This window comes from Symphalangus syndactylus, chromosome 14 (assembly GCF_028878055.3).
Source record: "Symphalangus syndactylus isolate Jambi chromosome 14, NHGRI_mSymSyn1-v2.1_pri, whole genome shotgun sequence".
Classification (NCBI taxonomy): domain Eukaryota; kingdom Metazoa; phylum Chordata; class Mammalia; order Primates; family Hylobatidae; genus Symphalangus; species Symphalangus syndactylus.
In genome coordinates, this window is record NC_072436.2 from 11,148,878 (window position 1) to 11,169,303 (window position 20,426).

A 20,426-nucleotide genomic window follows, 5' to 3' on the forward strand; every position below is an offset into this window, starting at 1 on the left:
ATGCCACCACACCCAGCTAATTTTTTGTATTTTTAGTAGAGATGGGGTTTCACCATGTTGACCAGGCTGGTCTGGACCTCCTGACCTCGCAATCCGCCCGCCTTGGCCTCCCAAAATGCTGGGATTACAGGCATGAGCCACTGCCCCTGGCTGGCTATTTATACTCTTTCCCCAACTCTGTCCCTGAGGAACCTTCTCCCCTCACTTCCCCTGGAGTTCCCTCCCCACAAAACACATTCACTTTTATCTTGCTGATACTGCGGCCTGGGGAACTGCTGAGCCAGTGTCTTGCACAGGTGCCTTTGGCTGAGGATCGAGGAAGGCCTGCCAAAAGCAAGCTCACCCTGATGTCCCCGGGGAGAGGGCACCTTGGTGGGCAGAGCCTGAAGGAAGCAGTAGCCAAGGCCGTGTGGGGCTCTCCGGATGCCCAGCCGAGGGAGCTGACCCTGCTCTCTCTGTGCCCCCCGCTGTCTCCCAGGTGGCCCCTGCACAGGATCCCTGTCACCTCCCTTTAACCCTACCAAGGCTCGGATGGAGCAGAGGGAAGGACCCAGATCTTTAGTCCTGAGATGAAGTTGCTGAGGTCCAGACTGACCTGAATGCACAGCCACCATTACTGCTTCCCCCAGACACCCCTCAAAACCCAGAAAAGCACACAAGGCAGGTGGCCTCCAGACCCCAGGCCTGAGCTCCCTGCCCCCCTGCCTGCCCGGTGCCTCCACTCTCCAGGTCCACCACCAGCCACTGAGCCACACCCCCTGGGCCAGCAGCAGCAGGAGGGCCAGGGCCAGGCCAGGGAGGGGCAGGGTGGCTGCACTGGCCCGGCCTCATTGCAGCCCCACAAGCTCAGTGATGGGTGGGGCCTGCACCATGAATTCCTCATAGCGATGGAGAAACAGCTGGAAGCGAGCCAGCTACGAGTCCTCGTTGTACGGTAGCTGCTTCTCACGGAGGAACTGGGACACCACGGGCTTCACCTGGTGGAAGATGGGCAGGAGAGGGCCTGTGAGCAGGGGCTGTGGGCAGACCCATCATCCCACTGAGGGAGGGAGGGACGTCATCTTCCCACCCCCAGAGTGCAGAGGTTGAGGCTGCAATGAACCATAATCGCGCCACTGCACTCCAGCCTGGGTGACAGAGCAAGACCCTGTCCCCAACCCAGCAGAAGAAAGGACTAGCTTCTCCCCAACATCCAGGGATCCTGACTGCGTGACAGCCCTCCTTGGCAAAAGGGGGATAAAAACCAGAGCTCGCTTTTACCAAGCACCTAGCGTGTGCCAAACATTTCAGATAATATTTCTCCATTTCATCCTCAAAGCCTGTCAACATAAGCCCTTCTACTCCCATTTTACAGAAGAGAAAGCTGAGGCCTAGAGGCATTCAGTTCACTTGTCCAGAGTCGCCCTGCTAGTAAGAAGCCTGGGGATCTCTGATCTGAAACCCACGCTGCTGTGGATACACTGGGCTGTCTTTCCTGGGTGACCTCTGACCAGGCCAGTTGGGGGACTTGGAGTTCAGGTGAACCCTGAAGGTTTCTCCCTCCCCTCACCACCTTTTTTTTTTTTTTTTTTTTTTTTGAGACAGGGTCTTGCTCTGTCACCCAGGCTGGAGTGCAGTGGCGCGATTATAGTTCATTGCAGCCTCAACCTCTGCACTCAGGTGGTCCTCACCTCAGCTTCCAAGCAGCTGGGACCACAGGCACGTGCCACCACACCCGGCTAATTTTTGAATTTTTTGTAGAGATGGGGTTTCACCATGTTGCCCAGGCTGCTCTCAAACTCCTGGGCTCAAGCAATCTGCCCACCTCAGCCTCCGAAAGGGCCAGGATTACAGTGTGAGCGACCCCGCCAGGCTGAAGAATTTTCCTTTCCACCCTCTAAGAGTCCCTTTATTCCAGCGCCCCCAGCCCAGCCCTCGACTACCTTCGGGCACATGTTATCAGACAGCCTGGGGAAGAGGTGGTGTTCCATGTGGCAGCTGATTATCGAGTGGCCGAATGCCCAGTCCAGCACGGGCAGCCGGGCCAGGTTAAGCACACCCAGGCTCATCATGTGAATCTGGCGGGGCTTGCTGTCCCGGGAGAACATGGGCAGTCCGATGTGCTGTGACAGACACGTGGGTCACGCCGGGCAGTCTGGACCTCCCCACCCCACTCCAGGTGTCCTGGGAACTCATGCTACCCAGAGGGTTCTTGTGTCCCCCGCCTCCCATGTGGGGGGACCTGGTAGAGGGGCTTCTGGCCCGGCTCCGATGACGACCCTGTTTTCTGCACTGAGTCTCATCCATCTCTGGGCCTCCCTCCCCATCTGAACAGTGAGGGGCTTAGCCTGGGCACCTCTCAGGTCCCGTGGTTCCCTAATGCTCTCGACTGCCTACCACTCAGTCTCATCACACCGTGCCCTTGCCTCATCCTAGAGAGACCCTTCCTGCTCTGTTCACCAGTCAAGATCCCACTCATCATTCAAGGTCAAGTTTAATAGGCGGTGTCAAGTTCTTCCTCTGCCAGGTGCTGTCCTAGGTCAGGAACTCAGAGGTGACCAGGAGCTTCGGTGGGTTCAGGAGAGGACACAAGTATGGGATTAAGTAATTAAGTAGTTAACAGCAGTTGTGGTAAGTGCTGGACAAGGAAGTACAGGAAGCTCTACTCTGAGGCCTTCTCTGGGCAGGGAGCAGGGAGACGTCCCTGTGGAAATGACGCTGGAGCTGAATGTTGAGCCCTGGCCTCCCATGAGGAATTCCATCTCCAGTTCCTCCATCTGCCTCGGGGCAGGCACTGGGGCCTTTATCTCCTACTGCTTGGCGTCCGCGCAGGGAGGGAGGCATGCTGACTATGTTGAGGAGAAGCTCGCTTCTTTATTATTATTATTATTATTTTTTAGCTGGTGTCTCACTGTGTCCCCCAGGCTGGAGTGCAGTGTTGAGGAGAAGCTCGCTTCTTTATTATTATTATTATTATTTTTTAGCTGGTGTCTCACTGTGTCCCCCAGGCTGGAGTGCAGTGTTGAGGAGAAGCTCGCTTCTTTATTATTATTATTATTATTTTTTAGCTGGTGTCTCACTGTGTCCCCCAGGCTGGAGTGCAGTGATGCAATCTTGGCTCACTGCAACCTCTGCCTCCCAGGTTCAAGCGATTCTCCCACTTCAGCCTCCCAAGTAGCTGGGATTACTGGTGCTCGCCACTGTGCCCAGCTAATTTTTGTGTTTTTAGTAGCGACAGGGTTTTACCATGTTGGCCAGGCTCCTGACCTCAGGTGATCCACCCACCTCCGTCTCCCAAAGTGCTGGGATTACAGGTGTGAACCACCGCACCCAGCTGAGAAGCCTGCTTCTTACCTGAAACCAAAACTCTTGAATGATCCTTGCAGCAGGGGGTGGTCAGGAGGGGACCACTTACCACAACTGCTGTTAATTACTTAATCCCATAATTGTGTCCTGTCCTGCACCAACCCGAAGCTCCTGTTCACCCCTGATTTCCTAGACCTAGCATAGTGCCTGGCAGAGGAAGCACTTGACACTACCTGTGAAAGTTGACTATGAATGATGAGTAGGATCTTGACTAGTGAGAGGGCAGGAAGGGTCTCTCCAGGATGAGGCGAGGGCACAGTGTGATGAGAGCGAGAGGGAGGATGCCTCATCCTTCAGGTGGCCCCTCTCTCCTTAACCCAGAGTCCAGCCTGCAATCAGGGCCCCTGGAGAATGCTCCCCTTAGCTGCCCAGCGCCCCAGGTTGGAGTGGCCTCACCTGGAAGATGTTGACGTGGAGGTAGGGGTGGGCCAACAGGGATCTGGTGAGGAACATGCAGCCCAGGGCCAAGCTGGGGTTCTTGAAGCCTGACATGTTCAGGAGCAGCCAGTAGTGAGAATAAAGGCCCAGGGAAATCAGGGCCAGCGTCCGCAGGGCCGTCCCGCACTCCACCTTCCTCAGCCGCTCTGCCATAGAGGGAGGGGACAGGCAAGGCTCAGATCCATCAGGAGCGGCTCCCTGCTGTCTCAAGCATGCTAAGGCAGTGACGGGGGCTAGGTGTGTTCAATTCATACCCACAACAGCCCTGAAAGGCAGGGTACCCCATTGTGTGGATGAAGAAACGGAGGCCAGGCTCGGTGGCTCAAGCCTATAAACCCAGCACTTTGGGAGGCCAAGGCAAGCAGATCGCTTGAGCCTAGGAGTTCGAGACCAGCCTGGGAAACATGGTGAAACCCCATCTCTATCAAAAATACACAAAATTTGCTGGCGTCGTGGTGCACACCTGTGGTCCCAGCTACTCAGGGGGAGCCTGACCTCCCAGGCTCGGGTGATCCTCCCACTTCAGCCCCCTGAGTAGTTGGGACTACAGATGTGTGCCACCTGCAGTAAGCTGAGATTGTGCCACCGCACTCTCCAGCCTGGGCGACAGAGCAAGACTCTGAAAAAAAAAAGAAAAGAAAAGAAAAGAAAAAGAAACAAAGAAACAGAAACATTAAGCAATCTGACCAAGGTCAAGCCCTGGGATTTGAACCCAGGTCTAGCTGCCCCATCACGCCTGCCTCCGTCCACCATATGACATTGCTCTCCTGATATCAAAGCTGATAACACGAAGTATTATTTGTGCAAGGCATCTGCAAAGCATTTTTTTGTTTGTTTTCTAAGACAGGCTTGCTCTGTCACCCAAGCTGGAGTGCAACGGTGAGATCTCGGCTCACTGCAACCTCCACCTCCTGGGTTCAAGTGATTCTCCTGCCTCAGCCTGCCAGGTAGCTAGGACTAAGGTGCCCACCACCATGCCCAGCTAATTTTTTGAATTTTAGTGGAGATGGGGTTTCACCATGTTGCCCAGGGTGGTCTCAAACTCCTAAGCTCAGGCAATCCACCTGCCTCAGCCTCCCAAAGTGCTAGGATTACAGGCGTGAGCCACCACGCCCGGACCCTGCAAAACATTTTTATACCTAGGACCTCATTTTCTTTCACACCATACTTGAGGAGCAGATACAGGACCTGAGGCTCTGACAGGTTAAGTTGTCTGCCCATGGTCCCCAGCTAGTAAGCAGCAGAGCCAGACTTAGCTCCAGGTCCGAGGCTCTTTCTACCCTGCCATGCTGTCTCAGCAAGTATCTATTGGGCCTTCCTCCATAAGCAGCCTCCATGAAGCCAGGCAGGGGAGGAAAGCAGGGGAACTAGGTCCATGCAGGGCACTGTGGACCGGGCTCTCATCGCACTCACTGACAGCCACCAGTGGAGTGGCGATGGGGAGGAGGAAAGGAGCAAGGAACATGTAGACATAGCGGTTGAGGCAAGGCAGCCTCCGCGTGCTGGAGTCCCCCAGGCCCACCACGTTGGTGTAGGCATGGTGCATCTTGACATGCCCGTGCGTGGCATGCTCTGCAGTGAAGGCTGTGCACACCTAGAGGAGGGAACCAGAAATGACACTGGGTTCCGTGTCAGGCACAGTTGAGCAATGCAGGACCTTTGAGAGCCCGGAGAACACCCCCACCTCCTCAAACCCTGCCTGTCCAGGGCCGTCCTGCCTTACAGCCCCAGCTAATCAGCTTTGACCATCAACTCTCCGGTATCTATGACCACGGAGTGGCAGCCAGTCAATACAATCGCGTCCGTTTGACGAGGCTCTGCAAAGCATTTGGGGGTGGGAGGCTGGACCCCTGGAGTGCCAATCTGCCAGTGACTGCTCAGGCAATGAGTCTCAGAGGCTGTCGTGACTGCGGGTGGTGATCCTGGCATCCAATGCAATGATTTTGTGTGTGTTTCTCTTAGAAGCATCTGCTCCTTCATAACACTGAGCACTCTCAGCCCGGAGCAGCAGCCAGGAGAGGCTGCAGGAGTGGTCTGAGAGTGCAGGGACACCATCCCCTGACCAGTCCACAAGGTGGGGGCAGTGCCCTGGTGGGGGCCGAGAGCTTCTCCCTCGAGGTGACTCTTCTCCAGCGTGGATCCCCAGTGGGATTCTCGGAAGCCGCTCTGAGCAGCAGCACATGTGCTCTGACTCCTAGGAGAGCAGTCAGTCTGGAATGCAAAAGCCACGCTAAGGTGTTTCTTAAGCAGATACATGCAAATGGTATGCAGATGTAAGCCTCTTCCGATATTTTATCTAGGACAGAAAATGTGGCTAATTTTATTGAAGATGCTGCCTGACTGTTTCTGGAACGACGTGAAAAGTTTCCCAATACCACTCACTGCAAGCCAGGAAAAGAGAGCGGAACACCCCCGCGGAGGGCTCACTGCACCAGGCTCAGCGCCCTTCACTCGCACACTTCCTGAGGGCAGTGGCGGGTGACCACATGCTGCTGAGTTAGTTGGAAAATGGATGGTCCTGCTGAAAAAGATTATTTATTTTATTTTTATTCTGTTTTGAGATGGAGTCTTGCTCTGTCGCCCAGGCTTGAGTGCAGTGGTGAACCTCTGCCTCATGGGTTCTTGGCTCACGGCAATCTCCGCCTCCCGGGTTCTCCTGCCCCAGCCTCCCGAGTAGCTGGGACTACAGATGCCCACCACCATGCCTGGCTAATTTTTGTATTTTTAGTAGAGACAAGCTTTCACCATGTTGGCCAGGCTGGTCTCGAACTCCTGGCTTCATGTGATCCACCCACCTCGGACTCCCAAAGTGCTAGGAATACAGGTGTGAGCCACCGCGCCCAGCCCCATTTATTCTTTCGTGCAGTTGTTTGTTCACATAAGCACTGTCAGATCCCCGATGGTGCCCAGCACCGTGCTAGGCCTGTGGGGTTCCCAGGGCCTTGTCCCCGGGAAAAGGAAGAGAATGACATCAGCGCCATTTGATGGGCTCATCGCCGACTGTACGGGACCCGCTCCCATCAGGGTAAGGTGCTCTCGAGGGCTATTCTTGCTGTGGCCCTCACCAGGGTCCCTCTCTCATCCCAAAGGTGTCTAAAACATGGCTGCATTCACCCAGATCCTGCCTCAGAGCCAGCCCGAAGAGTTCCCTGAGGACTTGCGCCCGGAGACTTGTACTCTCCTTGAGCAAGACTGCCAGGTGTAGCAAATGAAAAGACAGGATGCCTTCTTAATTCTGAATTTCAGATAAAAAATACTTGGAATATTTGGGATATACTTATACAAAAATATTGGTTGTCTGAAATTCAAATTTATCAATGTGTGTTAGGCCATTCTTGCATTGCTAAAGAAATACCTGAGGCTGGGTAGTTTGTAAAGAATAGAGGTTTAACGGGCTCGGGGTTCTGCAAGCTGCACAGGAAGCTTGGTAGGGAGGCCTCAGGATGCTTACAAGCATGGCAGATCACAATCGTGACAATCGTGGCAGAAGTCCACGGGGAAGAGGAAGAGGGAGCAGGCAGTGACACGATGAAAGCAGGAGCAGCGAGACAGGGATGGGGTGCCACACGCTTTTCAATGACCAGATCCTTTTCTTTTCGTTTTTTTTTTTCCGTGTCTTGCTCTGTCACCCAGGCTGGAGTGCAATGGTGCAATCTCGGCTCACTGCAACCTCCGCCTCCCGGGTTCAAGCGATTCTCCTGCCTCAGCCTCCTGAGTAGCTGGGATTATAGTCGCACGCCACCACACCCAGCTAATTTTTTATACTTTTAGTAGAGAAGAAGTTTCACCATGTTGGCCAGGCTGGTCTCGAACTCCTGAACTCAAGTTATCCTCCCGCCTCGGCCACTGTGCCCAGCCTAAATGACAGATCTTTTGAGAACTCACTGTCACTGTCACCAAGACAACACCAAGGGGATGCTGCCAAACCATTCATGAGAAACCCCTCCATGATCCAGTCACCTCCCACCAGGCCCCACCTCCTCCTTACTGTGCAGTAGCAGCGGCAGCTGGCCACTGGGGTTACTGCCTTTGTTGGCAAACTAGGGTTTATCTGCCTGTAGACAAGTCTCTCTCACACCAGCAGAATTACCAGTACTTCCAAAACCAACTCACCTGACCTGCAACTCAAAGGCATTTTTTTAAGGAAACCACCAAAAAAAAAAAAAAAATTAAATATTACATTTCATCCTGAGATTTAGGTGGGACAAACATCAAAATCATATCACTGGGCTTTTTGTATTTTACCTAGAAAACCTACTGCTGAGGGCCATGGAGCCCTAGAGGCCCCCAGCATTCTGAAGCCAGATGTGAAGGGGCTGCTCATGCTGTGGGAACCAGCAAGAGTCTAGAGAGAGGAACGGAAGCTGTGCAGATCCAGCCCGGAAGCCCTCCTGGCCAGACCAACGCTGCCCCTGCAACATCCCGCAATCCGTCTTTCTCATCCTGGTCATTCCTGCTGCCTGCCACTCCTGCACCTCTTCCTCCTCCCCACAGATCCCACTCAGACAGCCTCCACCTACACCCTCCTCCTTGAACCCCATCCCTGCCCTTCTGTCCTTACCATCTCTCAGCCTGCCCATGCCAACACCTTCGTCCCATCTCCTGCCTTGTCTGCCTCAAATCCAGTAGAGTGACACAGTGAAAACCCAAAACTGCAACATAATTTCCCAATTATGGTCTTAATCCTGTAGTGTACTGTTTGTTTAAAAACTAAAAGCAGGGCCGGGCGCGGTGGCTCACGCTTGTAATCCCAGCACTTTGGGAGGCCGAGGCGGGCGGATCACGAGGTCAGGAGATCGAGACCATCCTGGCTGACATGGTGAAACCCCGTCTCTACTAAAAATACAAAAAAAATTAGCCGGGCGTGGTGGCGGGCGCCTGTAGTCCCAGCTACTCGGAGAGGCTGAGGCAGGAGAATGGCGTGAACCCGGGAGGCGGAGCTTGCAGTGAGCCGAGATCGCGCCACTGCACTCCAGCCTGGGCGACAGAGCGAGACTCCGTCTCAAAAAAAAAAAAAAAAAAAAACAAACAAAAAAAAAAACTAAAAGCAGGGCCAGGCACAGTGGCTTATGCCTGTAATCCCAGCACTTTAGGTGGCCAAGGCGGGCAGATCACTTGAGGTCAAGAGTTCAAGACCGGCCAGGTGCGGTGGTTCACGCCTGTAATCTCAGCGCTTTGGGAGGCCGAGGCGGGAGGATCAGGAGATCGAGACCATCCTGGCTAACACGGTGAAACCCCATCTCTACTAAAAATACAAAAAATTAGCCGGGCGTGGTGGCAGGCGCCTGTAGTCCCGGCTACTTGGGAGGCTGAGGCAGGAGAATGGCACGAACCTGGGAGACGGAGCTTGCAGTGAGCGGAGATCCCGCCACTGCACTCCAGCCTGAGCAACAGAGCGAGACTCCATCTCAAAAAAAAAAAAAAAAAGAGCTCAAGACCAGCCTGGTCAACATGGGTAACCCCTACTAAAAATACAAAAATTAGCAGAGCGTGGTGGTGCACACCTGTAGTCCCAGCTACTTGGGAGGCTGAGGCAAGAGAATCACTGGAACCCACGAGGTGGAGCCTGCAGTGAGCCGAGATTGTGCCACTGCACTCCAGCCTGGGCAATACAGTGAAACCCTGTCTCAAAAAAAAAAAAAAAAAAAAAAAAAAGAGGAACATATTAGAGAAGAACATAGAGGAAGAGACTGATAACCTCCAGCCATCATCTTCCAGGAGGAAATGGGACATCTGCAGAAAGGGGCAGGACAAAGACCTCTCCCAATACTTGTTGAATTCCGAATCATGTAAACACATTATCTATTAGAAAAATAAGTTAGTTTTGAAAACTACCAACTTAGATTAACACCTTTGGCCACAAGACCAAGTTCCAGGTCCTCTGCCTGCCACACGCCCCCTTTCCCCTCTCCAGGGTCCCCATTGGATTCTGGTGACCCCTGATTCCTGAGGGTCCTTCATGCACTGTGCTGCTTCCCACAGCATTTGTCCATACATTTGTTCTGTCTGAAGCCACCTTCCTGCTCCTTAGTTTGGCCAACTCTGTCCTGATAGCATCTCCCCTGGAAACCTTCCCTGGAGTTTCTCAGCCCTGCATGATTCACATTTGGGACTCAGGCACTTTTTGTGTCAGGGACTGTCCTGTGCACTGTAGGACATTTAGCAATGTCCCTGGCCTCTACACACTAGATGCCGGTAGCATGCACACACACACACACACCAGTCTTTTTTTTTTTTTTTTTTTTTTTTTGAGACAGACTTTTACTCTGTTGCCCAGGCTGGAGTATATGGAGTATAGTAATGAAATCTTGGCTCACAGAAGGCTTGAACTCCTAGGCTCAAGCAATTCTCCTGCCTCAGCATCCAGCCTCCCAAGTAGCTTGGACTACAGGTGCACACCACCATATCCAGCTAATTTTTGTTTTGTTTTGTTGTTTTGTTTTGTAGAGACAGGTTCTCGCTGTGTTGCCCGGGCTGGTCTCAAACTCCTGGGCTCAAGTGATCCTCCTGCCTTGGCCTCCCAAGGTGGTGGGAGCCACTGAGCCTGGCCCACACCCCCATCTTGATAGCCAAAAATATCTCCAGACACTGTCCAGTGTCCCTGACCTGCTCTTCCCACCCTGAGCTCTCAGAGCTTTCACTCTACCCTGGTCAATGCCCTCATCACATTCTGCCTGCCCCAGTCACCTACCAGCTGGCGTGGCATTGCACAAGTGGCTTAAACTCCCGGATCTTGGCCGGGCGCGGTGGCTCACGCTTGTAATCCCAGCACTTTGGGAGGCCGAGGCGGGCAGATCACGAGGTCAGGAGATCGAGACCACGGTGAAACCCCGTCTCTACTAAAAATACAAAAAAATTAGCCGGGCGTGGTGGCGGGCGCCTGTAGTCCCGGCTACTCGGAGAGGCTGAGGCAGGAGAATGGTGTGAACCTGGGAGGCGGAGTTTGCAGTGAGCCGAGATCGCGCCACTGCACTCCAGCCTGGGTGACAGAGCGAGACTCCGTCTCAAAAAAAAAAAAAAAAAAAAACTCCCGGATCAGTGTTTCCTCATCTACAAAGTGAGGGTAACAGTAGCTTCACCCTCATAGGGAGGTGTGACTCTGAAATGAGGTAATTTACACAAAGGATGCAGGAAGCAGCCAGTAAGCCTTAGCTAGTGCGATCAGGATTTATTTTGATGATGATGATGATGATTATTATTATTATTATTATTATTTAAGATGGAGTCTGGCTCTCTCACCAGGCTGGAGTGCAGTGGCACAATCTCAGCTCATCACAACCTCCGCCTCCCGGGTTCAAGCAATTCCCCTGCCTCAGCCTCCTGAGTAGCTGGGACTACAGGCACGTGCCACCACGCCCAGCTACCTTTTTTCGTATTTTAGTACAGACGGCATTTCACCATGTTGGCCAGGATGGTCTCTATCTCCTGACCTCGTGATCTGCCCTCCTCGGCCACCCAAAGGGCTGGGATTAAAGGTGTGAGCCACCGTGCCCGGCCGGGATTTGAGTCCCTGGGGAACCGGAACGGGGTCTTATTCACAGTTATGTCCCCAGCATCTACTGGAGCATGGTGTAGGTGGAGCTGGGACACCACACACACACACACACACACACACACACACACACACGAGTACCAATGTCCGTTTCCTTGGTTTTGATATTGAATGACACTTAGATAAAGGTAACTATTGCATGAAACTGGATGAAGGCTACACCAGACCTCTTTGTCCTATTTTTGCAAGGCCTGTGAATCTATAATTATTTAAAAAATAAAAAAGGTTTTACAAAAGTATATTTTGTACTGCAAATCTGAGTTTTCCCTTCAAATAAATATTAAAAATTAAAAAAATAAGAAGTCATAGTTGAACTTAGGCAACAGCTCTCGAGGTTTGCATGGGAACAGGCAGAGAGAAGGTTGGAGAGACAGCCTGGAGGGTAATGGTCACACTGAACTCCTGTGAGGAGAGAACGTTCCAGGATCACGACTTAGGCGGGGGTTCCTGGCCCTGTTTCCACCCCCACAAGAGCCCTGAAGGAAGCCAATGGCATTCTCCTACGAGGCGCCCCTCCCCCACGCCAGAGCTCCAGTCCAGCAGCTGTGGCTCCACCCCTGCAGCACAAAGCCGACTTCACAAGGAGGATTTGAAGCGGAGACACCGGAGCTTAGGAACTGGCAGGGCCTGTTCCCTCCCACTCAGGGGAGCACTTGGATTGTGAGTGCCATGCAGGAGAGGCCTTTCAGGAGTTAATCTTTCCCAAGCTTCGGGGCTTAAATTACGGGGACCTGCCCACCCCACACTGCCCCCCACCTTCCTGTGGCCATCTGAGCATGGCACAGTGCCCTTCACTGGCAGTCCCTGAGAATATGCCCAGCGGTCCCCATGGTGACCCAGGACAGGGCTGGGCAGGTACTCTCCCTGGGTAAGGCCAAGGTTATCAATGGCAGGAGAGAAGGTCAGGGTTAGGCTACCAGGAGGGATAGAACTTTCCTATGTGGAACACAAATGGGTCTTTGGAGGTTGGATACTTTAGGAGAGAAACAACAGCCTGCAGTGGAAGCCTCCCTTTCCAACCTGTCTGCCCCTCCCCCAGATCCGATGGCCCAGCTTGGAGCTGGTAAACCCTGAGACAATCCCAGCAAAAGCTGGGCACCCGGGACAGCCAATGATACTCAGTTAATGCCTGAGGCTGCAGCATTTGCCATACACCTAAAGGAGCCCAGGGCCTATGGCTGCATTATTCTGCAATGAAGATGTCTCCTGAGCATCAAGGTTTGGGAAAAGCACAGATAACCCACAAGGAAGGATCCTAAGAGAGAAGGCATCAAGACATGGGACGAGAGTCAGAGATCCAGGAAGGGTCCCGGGGCATCCTCTGAGGTCCTAGCAGCAAGAACGTGTCCTCTGCACCCTGCAGAGGCCCAGAGGACGCAGCACCCAACCCCCCAATATATACATAGCCCTGTTGAGCTTTGCAAACTTGCAGTTAAAAAAACAACAAAAACAAACCAAACAAACAAAAAAAACGACAGGCCGGGTGCAGTGGCTCATGCCTGTAATCCCAGCACTTTGGGAGGCTGAGGTGGGTGACTCACCTGAGGTCAGTAGTTCAAGACCAGCCTGGCCTACACGGTGAAACTCTGTCTCTATAAAAATACAAAAAAAAATTTGCCAGACATGATGGCGGGTGCCTATAATCCCAGCTACTAGGGAGGCTGAGGCAGGAGAATCACTTGAACCCTGGAGGTGGAGGTTGCAGTGAGCCGAGACTGCATCATTGCACTCCAGCCTGGGCAACAGAGAGAGACTCGTCTCAAAAAAAAAAAAGACAAACAAAGCAAACAACTGGTAACTCTTTCCTTGCAGGTGACCACGTTAACTCCAGAGAAGGAAAGTGAAGATCATACCAGTGGAGGGTGTCAGGGCCAGGCCCGCCGTTAAGGTCTGCACTGTTTCGTTTAATCCGCATGCTGGCCTCATGAGGGAGGTCATGTTATTTCTCCTGTTTATTAGGTGAGGAAAGTGACACTTACATGTTGAATTAAGTAACTTGCTCAAGGTCAGGGCAGCCAGTGGGGCCGGGATTTCAACCATGGCTTCAAAGACTGGTCTTGAACTCCTGACCTCAAGTGATCCTCGCGCCTCGGCCTCCCAAAGTGCTGGGATTACAGGCGTGAGCCCCACTGTCCTCGCCGCCACCCTGTGTGGCAAACAAGACCAGCACCCTCCTCCAGCAATGCATTTGCCTCACCAGTGTCAGCCAGACTGGGGAGACTGGTCTGCCCCTTCCCCCACACTTGGAACTGGACCCTCCCCAGAGGGTAGCTGGAGGGCACCTGTGGGATGAAAAAATCAAGACGCATCCCACGTAGGTTAGTCGGCCCTGTTCCTCAGCCCACTGCAGTCCACCAGGCAGGTGTCACGACACAAGGCGGGAACCAAGCCTTCCCTCCCCAGCTTCAAGGGGGCTCGCAGGCCTGAACCTGGTTCCCTAGACAACTGCAGGGTCATCGTCAGCAAATATTGATGGAAGAATATTGCCAAGAGCTCAAGTCTGTGCCAGGAGCTGAAGAGGCAAAGATGAAGCCACTGGGCTTACGGGGACAAGACAGCATTCACAAGCAGAATGCAGCCCTGAAGCTATCTGGGTATCTCAGGCGTGCTGGGTTTCTGGTGGAGCACTCCAGTAGAGAAGCCTGGGAAGGCTTCTCAGAGGAGGCGTCCTTGGCCTCCTGCGTTCATTTGGCACACGTGATAGCTACTGTGTGGGTGTAACACTTTGGTGGGTATCAGATTCCCCTGTGGAACTTCGTAAAAACACAGTGGACTGAGTCCTCTTCTCCAGCAAGCCTGGGCCTCCAGATCATTCTGCTACACACTGAAGTTTGAGAACCTTTAGGTCACCTCTGTGCAATAAATCCCTTACAGCCAAGCAGTCCCAAAGTCTCAGTACCTGCTCCTCATCCTCAGCTGCCTCCAGGCTCCTGGTACTCAGTACAGCTTTCTTCTTCCTTTTTTTTGAGACAGTCTCACTTTTTCTCAGCCTCCTGAGTAGCTAGGATTACAGGTGGTGGCACACCATGCCCGGCTACTTTTTGTATTTTTTAGTAGAGATGAGGTTTCGCCATGTTGGTCATGCTGGTCTCAAACTCCTGACCTCAGGCGATCCACCCGCCTCGGCCTCCCAAAGTGCTGGGATTACAGGATTGAGACACCACACCCAGCCTCAGTACAGCTTTTTAAAAAATCAAAACAAACATAGCTCATTCTGCCCCTGTGACCCAGCATTATGACACAGTCCATGTCACCAGCACAGCCCAATGTCTCCCTTGCCTCTCTGTGGATTACAGACTTGGCGGGCAGCTGACCCAGACTCCAGAGCTTGGCCCGTGTCTTAGAGTCTGGCCGGCACCAATGCTCAGCGCTCCCTGGGAAAGGAATTGTCTTGAAATTGACCCTGAGGATCAGAAGCCTGTCAGTTCCTCTTGTCTTCAGCACTTTGATGTGTGTGCTGGTGAGAGGGGCAGGGGAGGGGAAGAAGCAGAGGATAGTGCTAGGTGAGAAATGCTTCATCCACTCAGCTGAGTGGGTAGTATTATAGTTATATGATATATGTGTGTGTAGACAGTTATATAAAGTTATATAACTTTATAAAAACTTAATAATTCAGTTAATTGGTCACAATAACCAGTCCTTCCAGAAAAGAACTATTTCTGGTCCCAGCTTTCCTATTTATTCATAAGGTGCGGCCATTTATTTATTCAGGGGAACCATCACCTGGGTGGCCAGGAGACGGTCCCCCTGGAAAGGAGGAGGGAGCAGGCTCAGCAGAGGAACTGGGGAGGCCTGGAGACCAGTCAAGAGAGAAAGACAAGCTGGTGGAAACTTTTGCCTTCCTGGGCTTGCCCGAAGGTATGAAGGCCAAGGTCGAACTGGGAAGGGGTGGAAGAAGGGAGAGCAAGGGTCAGGTGAGGTAGGTACTTCCTGGAGCTGACCCCGGGGAGCAGGGGGCTTCTCAGGAAGGCTAGGCCGTGTCCAGGCATCAGAGGAGTATCATCCGGAGTGAGGACGCTGCCCCTTGTGGACAGTGGGCCCCTCCTCCCCCTCCCCTTCTGTCTGTGGGTCACATTTGAAACCCTGACTGCAAAATCTGGAGGCCCCAGTGGTTGTAACTGTGGGCCAAGACAGTGGCATACTCATCGTACAATTCTCTACCCATGGGGTGCAAAGACCCACTCAAGGGCTTGGAAAAGTCCTCAGACACGCTGTAGTGCATACTGCACCAGTGGACCGGCATACCATCAGCTGCAGCGGCCTGCCCCGTGGGCACATGCACAGCTGGACACACCCGCATACTCGAACAGAAGAATGAGGTTGCCACACGGTCCCAGCAGCTGCCCACATCCTCCTTCTCCCAGGCTCACTTCCACAAAGAAAAGCAGCCAGATCTTGCTCCAGCGTTTGGACTCGGTGAGGGCCCCGTGAGTGGCCAGGTGGCTGCCCTTGACAGTGAGTGTGTAGTGGCACACACCCAAGACGGTGATGCCCGATGCAAAGACCAGGGCATTCTCCGAGCGCAGGCACAGGAACCCTGCATGGAGAGGAGGAAGGGGACACGTCTTTCTCTAGCTCTGGGTGATCTGGGCCCAAATACCTCAACCCTTACCCTGGGAGCCCAGGCTAAAGCGGGCTAGGCTCTGGGGGCTGCCACTGACCGGAGTGAGGCAGGTCCCACTGTGGCCTGAGGGGGACCAGGACTGCCCCTCCAGTGGTCCTGACTCTCCCGTGCCTGGTCCTGACTCTCCGGTGCGTGGTCCTGGGCCCCCAGCCAAAGCAATGTTGGGGCTTCAGGTACCATGGGTGTTCCAGACCAGGAAGGGTCCAGGGGAAACTCCCACCTCCTCCCCACTCACCTGGGGTCCCCAAAGAACACCATCTCCCTTCCCGGGCGCGGTGGGGGGCACCTCATCACTCCCGGCCACTCCCCCGCTCTTCTCAACTTTCCCTTCCACCACCCTCCTGCCATCAGACCTCCTCCCTCCTCCTGCGCCCCGCTCCTAGGGGACACAGGGCAGAACACCCTAGTCCAGACTCTTAGGTTCGGGGTGTGACCCTCCATCCTGGGGTGCGGGGCCCGACCACCTCCGCCTCCCTGCCGCCGCCAGTCCACTCCGCACGGCTGCACTCCCACCGCTGCTGTGAAGACCCCGCGCCGCCACCTCCGCCGCACCCCGCCCCCACCCGCAGCCCGGCCGGGACGCCGGGTCCCCGCGTTCCTCACCTGCCAGCAAGGCGAGGAGGCTGAGGGCGAGGATGGCGCAGTCCACACCCTGGCGCTCCCACCAGGAGCTCGTCCTCACCACGTCCTGCACCAGCACCTCCAGCTCCCGCAGCAGCGCCTGGAGCCGGCCGATGCGCTGGGAGTGGCGGGGCGGGGAGGCGACTCTGCGGTGAGACCCAGCCCCGGGTAGTAGGGACGGAGGCGTCAGGGGCACGGAGACACCCCCCACCCCCGCCCCGCCCAGAGGGCCTCCCCTGACCTCCGACCTCAAATAACTCCCTGAGTTCCCTCTGTCCCTCGGATCTGTCCGAGCATTCTCCTTCCCCGACCCTGACTATTCGTAGTGGCACTGAGCAGCTCCCCTCGCACGTGACACATATGACACATGCTGTCGTCTGTCTCTGCCAACAGACGGGACCCTCAGTGCCGTAGAGGCGTCCTCGTTTTGCCCAAGCTCTGTCTTCAGTACCTAGGGCAACGCTTGGCACAGAAACATCTGGGAATTCCTAGGGCAGAAGGTTCAAGGACTCCCCACTCCCCAGCCCCGTGGGTCAAGGAGTGAGAGGTCCCCTCTGAGTCTGGCTTCAGCAGAGGTGACCCCAGGGGAGCTGGCTCTTCAGCCCAATAATGTTGGGTGAGAGGGGGTAGCTACAGGGAAAACACATCCAGAGGTCATCGTTCTGGGTGGGCAGGCAGACCAGCACGGTCCCGTTGACATTCCACTCCCTCAAGAGCACCCAGGTCTGAACCCAGGGCCAGGGCCTCAGCCAAGCCCTATAGCATTTGGGAGAATTTGGTTAGAAGGGAAGCTTGTGTCTGTTGTCCTAGGATCTGGTTGCGTGACTTTCAATAACCAACAGAGTTACCTGAAAGCAGTCAGCGCTGCTTTTGTGGAGATCAAAACCACCAAGTTCACAAAGAAGGTGAGTTGGCTGGTTTATGCCCTTACTCTAGGGTGTATGAGAGGGGTTTGGGCAGTTACTACCCAGGGCAGGCCTGAGACCTGAAGCTGTGTTTGTGCTGGGTGTGTTTAGCAAAGTGAGCCGAACTCCTGAGAATTAACATTGAGGTTAGGGTTTGGGAGTGGGCTTGGTCTTTGTATGCCCAGGAGGAAGGGAAGTGGGACTGTTGAGCCTCTTCAGTGTGTAGGGTGCCTTCCCTCACTGTGGTATTTCTTTGGCATTGCTAAGTAGCCTGACTTCCTATTTTCCAACCTTTCGGGAATCCTCTGAACACTTGCCTATATTGCTAATTGATAGAGGGCTGAGGTACAGTTTGCCAAGAAGACCAGGCATTGAGGTGTGCAGTTGCCTGGATCCCAGAGGCATCCAGCCTGACTCTGCATGGTGCATGAGTCTGTCCTCTAGAACCCCTTTCTGTACTTCAGGCCCATAATTCTCTCCAAGCCTCCTTCAAAACAGGCAAATATCCTGCATTCCGATATCCCGCATTCCTGTGTGTGGCCAATAATGTGCCCTTCTTCTATAGCCTATTGAGCCTCCTGCTAAGAAGAGCCACTTCATCTTCTTATTTTGCCTTTGTACAGGTTCAGACTGAGCCCTACCTAGAAGATTCTGTGTGTCATATCTGCAGTTCTCAACCTGGTCCTTTCTTCTGTCGAGATCAGGTGGGTCCGATGTCTATGAAGTCCCTGCCCTCAATTAAAAATTGTCGGCTGGGCGTGGTGGTTCACATCTGTAATCCCAGTACTTTGGGATGCCAAGGCGGGCGGATCAGGAGGACCAGCCTGGCCAACACGGTGAAACCCCGTCTCTACTAAAAATACAAAAATTAGCCTGGTGTGGTGGCATGCGCCTGTAATCCCAGCTACTTGGGAGGCTGAGGCAGGCGAATAGCTTGAACCCAGGAGGCGGAGGTTGCAGTGGGTCGAGATCACGCCACTGCACTTCAGCCTGGGACAGAGCAAGACTCTGTGTTAAAAAAAAAAAATTGTTATGCCAAGTTCATGACGTTGAATGTTGGAGTTCTGAGGTACCCTGTGGTGTCTGACAGCATAGAGGAGGCAGCAGTAATGTTTGCTGAAGGTCAGACCAGGGACAGACACACTTTAGATAGCTTGATCCAGAACCCTTAAGAAAATATGTTGAATTGAGTATACTTTGGCCTTTTTCTTGCCTGGGATGTTGCTATGCAGTATGCCACTATTGCTGAGAGGTGGTTTTGTAGATGATAGAAGCCTGGCTGGGTGTGGTCAGCAGCACGTGGGAGCCAGGCTCAGCTGCCTAACCCTGAGGCCTTCTAAGCTGATTTTTCTCTACTCAAGGGCCTCATCCTCCTTTACATCTGAACTTCTGGACGACTTTGATATTTGCACCTGGGCTGTACCCACAGGTGTCAGCGACAGGCAGAAAGCAGCGAGGTGGCTTTCTATTGAATGTTCCTGGGTGTTGGAACGTGGATCTGGATGTGTTTGGTAGTGCTTCTCAAACCTTAATTACAGACGCATCACCTGAGGATCTTAGATTCTGATTCAGTGGGTTTGGGGCGGACCCTGAGATTCCATGTGTCCAACAAGTATCCAAGTGGTGTCAGTGCTGCTAGTCAGCATCATCATTTGACAGGTGTTAGGGGAAGTTTGGGACCTCTTACGACACAGCAGCAGTCCATCCATGCTTAGTGGGTGCTTTTTAAATTTTATTTTAAAATTTTTTGCAGTGATGCCATTGATCAGATTTGGAGTCTCTGAATATGGTTTAACTGAGGCTCTCAAGTGAGAGTTGGAAGTTAAGTTTGGATTGTTAGCTAAAGCCTGAGACCAAGTGTACGATCAGCCTCATCTACCAGGCTTTTATGGATCTGGATCTTTCACAGATAATCTCCATAGTCAGATAATTGCTCAGAGATTAGTGGCTTGCCTGAGGTTACACAGCAACCAAGAGATGGGACTAGACTGAGAAACAAACCCAGTCACCTCTCCTCACTTAATGGGAAGAAAGCAGGATGTTGCCTAGCATTAGAATTTTTAGTCAGTGTCTTTATACATTCTCCACGTTAGCAGCCATGTGATACAACTACTCTGTAGGAGGTGAGAAGGGCAGGGGAATGGGAGAGCAGCTGTCATGGTTAGAGGGGGTAAGAGAAACCAGCATGGTCTCTGCACACACTACGAGCCCAACATGTTTAAGTAACAAGGATGGTGGGTTTGCCATAGTCAATCAGGCTTCTGTGTTGGGGTGACAGTGCTCCTATGGACCATCTCTTCTAACCCACAGAGGCCATCGGGAGTCTCCCACCCCTTCTCCAAACAGAACAAGCAGCTCATGCAACAGCTCCTGTGTCTGATGCTGACACAGGCCTGGCATCCTCCTTTTTGTTCCCCCAACCCAGGTCTGCTTCAAATACTTCTGCCGGAGCTGCTGGCACTGGTGGCACAGCATGGAGGGCCTGCGCCACCACAGCCCCCTGATGCGGAACCAGAAGAACCGAGATTCCAGCTAGAGGAGCTGGCCTTGCCCAGTGGCCTGTGGCGCCCGAAGCTGGCAGATCAGGTAAGCAGCCTGCACCACCCTGCCACTGGCGACCAGGGAGCTGGCTTCCCGAGGACAAGGGAAAATTGTAGTCACCTTTACACTTGCTGAATCTGTCTTTGTTTCTGCACTAATTAATGCACATTGAGTTTCGTCAGGTTTTGTTTTCGGGGGGTATACCAAGGGCAAGGACCCTGTGGCTTACCCTCCAAGTGACTCTGTAGTTTCCCCAGATTTTAGTTCCTCATTTTGTAGATGAAAAGCGGAAAAAAAAAAAAAACAAAAAAAAAGAACTACGTGTCCAGAAGGTATTGAGGTATTGACACGGACGCCGACACCTAGGTTTATTTATTAAAAGCGCTTTTTTACATTCCTT

General features: G+C 53.3%; 1 protein-coding gene across 1 annotated transcript; it reads right to left on the bottom strand.

Annotated features, from left to right (window-relative positions):
* Positions 1-187: 187 nt before the first annotated feature.
* FADS6 (fatty acid desaturase 6) lies at positions 188-16,949 on the bottom strand. The gene is made up of 7 exons (XM_063616528.1): positions 16,898-16,949; positions 16,563-16,811; positions 15,706-15,872; positions 5,197-5,377; positions 3,742-3,929; positions 1,923-2,102; positions 188-977 (listed from the first exon to the last, which is right to left on the bottom strand). Exons 1-7 carry the CDS (start codon positions 16,947-16,949, stop codon positions 915-917), a joined length of 1,080 nt encoding a protein of 359 aa, XP_063472598.1. The 3' UTR covers positions 188-914.
* Between the last annotated feature and the right edge of the window lie 3,477 nt (positions 16,950-20,426).

Coding starts and splice junctions, on each gene's coding strand:
- FADS6 (XM_063616528.1), bottom strand. CDS start 16,949: ATGTGTCATATGTGTCACGTGCGAGGGGAGCTGCTCAGTGCCACTACG. Junction 2,103..3,741: donor TCCACGTCAACATCTTCCAG/GTGAGGCCACTC, acceptor TGTCTGTCACAG/CACATCGGACTGCCCATGTT. Junction 978..1,922: donor CTGATAACATGTGCCCGAAG/GTAGTCGAGGGC, acceptor ATCTTCCACCAG/GTGAAGCCCGTGGTGTCCCA.